The sequence below is a fragment of the Humulus lupulus genome, chromosome 2, assembly GCF_963169125.1.
Source record: "Humulus lupulus chromosome 2, drHumLupu1.1, whole genome shotgun sequence".
NCBI lineage: Eukaryota > Viridiplantae > Streptophyta > Magnoliopsida > Rosales > Cannabaceae > Humulus > Humulus lupulus.
This window is the reverse complement of record NC_084794.1, coordinates 9,426,032-9,429,525: the sequence shown is the minus strand read 5'-3', so window position 1 is coordinate 9,429,525 and position 3,494 is coordinate 9,426,032. Positions and strand designations below refer to the sequence as shown.

At 35.5% G+C, this 3,494-nt stretch overlaps 1 protein-coding gene across 1 annotated transcript; it reads right to left on the bottom strand.

The window, feature by feature from the left end:
• Nucleotides 1–66: 66 nt before the first annotated feature.
• On the bottom strand, nt 67–3,000 carry LOC133817214 (uncharacterized). Its single transcript, XM_062249667.1, has 2 exons — nt 2,552–3,000; nt 67–1,686 (listed from the first exon to the last, which is right to left on the bottom strand). Exons 1-2 carry the CDS (start codon nt 2,612–2,614, stop codon nt 592–594), a joined length of 1,158 nt encoding a protein of 385 aa, XP_062105651.1. The 5' UTR covers nt 2,615–3,000; the 3' UTR covers nt 67–591.
• Between the last annotated feature and the right edge of the window lie 494 nt (nt 3,001–3,494).

Here is a 3,494-nt window from a genome sequence, read left to right as displayed (position 1 = left end):
CCTAGTGCATGACCATAATTTAACCAGTGAGAAGAAAAATAGATAATGAGCAATAATGCTTAAAAATATCCAAGGGAGTAATAATATTTATATAAGTTAATACATAATTAACAAAGTTGTAAAAAGAATATTATACTAACAAATAAGTCTGAAAAATCAAAATCCCCATTATAGAAAATATTGGGAAATGTCACAGTGATGCATATGGAGGATTTATGTCACATACCAACAAGTGGTACATTAGCTTGCTAAAGCAATGAACAGCTATCTTATCTTACTCCCTCAAAAAACCACCCTCAAATATGAAGATTTTGATTACCCCTCCGTGCTGGAAGAAATCTCAATCCAAGGAAAAAAGAGGAATATATATAGAATTTCCTGATATTCCAGGACCCCCATCAAGTTCTTTCCAGCTTCTCACTATGCACTAAAGATGACCTAAGATTCTGTTTGAAGTAAGGTGTATATTTGTGCGGTTATACATCACCATGACTGTGAACCCTTCAAATATAGTCCTCTTCATGTCAATCTACATTTTGCAATTTAACAGCTTCAGCCAATCTACCTAGGCAACTCAATCTGAAAAGACTCTCAGCCACTCTCTCTTTTGCAGTTACCAGGCAAAAGGTATCTGTAACTATCAGCATTGTTCAACAAGTAAGCTGGAAGATGAACTGCAGAATATGATCGAGGAATAGGCCCCAACTTCCCAATAATCTCTTTAAAAGTGTATTCCTCAGGCAACATGTCAAACAAATCAGCACCTTTGCATATCACATCCTGAATCCTTTTGGGGTCCAAGTAATGAGAGAACCTCACTCGATCGTAATGGCTGTAAGCTTTCATCTTAAATATGAATTCACTAATACGTCGGAAGCAAAAACTACAATGCCAGCCTGAATCGGACAAGAGATAATCTGTCTGTCGGTAGTGTGCATACTTGGTTTTGCTTTGATACTTGTGAACTGAAGCTCGCCAGCTCTTGTTATCCAAGAAAAACTCAAAAGAATACAAGTAGTCTCTTAGCTGTAAATGAAGAACAGGCGGTATTTCATCGCACCACCTCAACAGGTTGATTGTGTGAGCACTGGGAATCTCATCAACGTCGGACATTATTAGTAAATCATCCTCTTCTATGCCTGCTAGTCTGAGAAGCTGATCCAATGCTACTCTCTGATATGCCTCCTCCACAAAAGGGTTCTCACCTCTATGAAATCTTCCCCCTATCATACCATAAGTCAGCCGAGGCTCGATAAACTTAAATTTGTCCCTGTTGCTAGCGAAAATTAAAGGTTTTGGCAAACCAGTGAATGTTGAGTTCGACTCAAGAAGCACAAACTGTGTCACGTATGGATACAATTCATTCCATCTGATTGTAAGGATGTCTACTTCATTACTGAATAGAACCGCATCATAGACTCGACGTGGTGACTCGCGAATTCCCCATCCATGAAGTCTGCAAAGAGACTCCATTGACATGTTTTCATGGTAGTAGTGTGGGATTTCATGGAAGGGCTTAGGAGGAGATTCCCATAGTGGTCTTAGAAAATAAGATATTTTCTGCCCATGTAAATATATACCAAAGACACATGTTGGGATAAGCACAAATATGAAAATATATGTCTTCAAATCAAATCCTCTCAAAATGCACCGGAGTCTGGACATATTTAGTGCCGCGCGAGGTCCCTGTACACAGAAACACCATAACTTCATTAAATAACTGAATTTTCAACATACAACTTGAAATTCAAAAAATAAAGTTCTGTGTACCATTTTTGCAAACAAAAAAGTTATTTCGACTTGGGAGAGACAACAGCAATATAATCGAATACAACAACAAAAGAGAGTTTCAAAACCATTGGACTCGTGGAAATTAGACACTCAAAAAGCATTTTCATGGTACCAAACAGATTAGGACAACAAGAAGTAAGAGGTTTAAATACCATACGCCCTAATCTTCGTCCATATAAATCGTCACATCAAAATTAAACCAAAATCCATGATATTTTAAAGAGCATAATCCACTTTTCTCAATACCGAAACTTTACTGCCAAATAGCTATGTTACCAGACTGAGACTCCCTCCAAAAAGGAATTTTACTCCAAATGGTACCATAGCAGAAGAAAAGTCAGAAGGATAGGAAAACAAGGATCTACACCACAACTTCGTAATAACCGAATTCCCAGATTTCAATATTACCCTTGTAACACATTGTCCCGTTAACCAAAATTTAGGTTGGGATATAAGAAAACCTTAATTTGTTTCTGAAAATGATAAGAATTTGAATCTGGGAAAGTTGAGTAAATATATACAAAAACACTGCTTAAAAACTCGTTAATAAAAACTTACAAAAGCTCAAATTTTGAGCCACAAAAACATTCGGTATTGATGTAAAACAAAAAGCTATAATATTTTTTTAAGAAAAATTAATAATTAAAAATAGAGTATCTTAAACTCCATTAAAACTCAATTCAATAGAATCCCAAAACCATAACTCAAAATGAAAAACTTCCCATGACCCAGAAAAGATATATATCAACAATGAAAGTACCTGGCCACAAACGTCCTCGCAAATATCGTCTGTCTTCTTTGAACTATAATAACCATCAGACATGATGAACACCAATCTCACTAAATATTTTTTTTTTTAAGTAAAAAAAAAAATATTTTTTTTTAATAATGCCCAATCAATCCTTCGTTCCCAACTCTCTCGTTCTCTTCTTTGAAACTGGGTTAATGTTGAGATCACACAAACCAGATCAACCGCTCAAAAAACCAGAGCCCTAAAACTCCAGTAAATATCTGAAGCAGGCAAAACCCGAAGAAAACAGCGATCTTAAGGGGATTACACACGAACCCTTTCTGGGTTTTAGGTCTCAGTGTCTCGTTCTCCCTCTATCTCGCGCTCTCTTTCTCTCTCTGCTCAGAAACTCTGTAACGCCATTTATAGCCGTTTGGTAGTTTTTCGCTCTTTCATCAGATATCTCTCTCTCTCTCTCTCTCTATTACTACACAGAAAATTAATTATTTTATCCTTTCTTGTAATAACAAAATTAATAAATAAACAAATAAACCTTAACCTCTAATTTCTTTTTCTTTTCTTTTTTTTATTATCCAAAAATAAATAAATAAATAACCCTAAAATCCAAAACTCTGGGAAAAAACTTTACTAGTCATACTCAAAGATAATTCCGTCCCTTTTAAGCCGTTTGATGAATAGGAAATGATTTGATCAACGGTCGAATTTTAATAAACAACGCAGGGGCAAATTGGTAAATTTAATGAGATTACAATGTATTAATTGTCTGTAAAAATCAATGGCTATTGGGACAGAATTAGAATTAGCCATTGATTTGGTATATTCTTTCATCCTGGAGTATGAATGTGATTGTCCCTCCCTCCTTGATTTCCCAATTATACCCCTCAATATATTTGACAGAGAGGTGTAAATTAAGGTTATAATAGTAATTTGGTCTAAATATCTAACGTGGTTT

Excerpts from the sequence above, each read along its gene's own strand:
- LOC133817214 (XM_062249667.1), bottom strand. The coding sequence starts at position 2,614 with ATGTCTGATGGTTATTATAGTTCAAAGAAGACAGACGATATTTGCGAG. Across the intron at positions 1,687-2,551 it reads GCGAGGACGTTTGTGGCCAG|GGACCTCGCGCGGCACTAAA; the intron begins GTACTTTCATTG and ends TTCTGTGTACAG.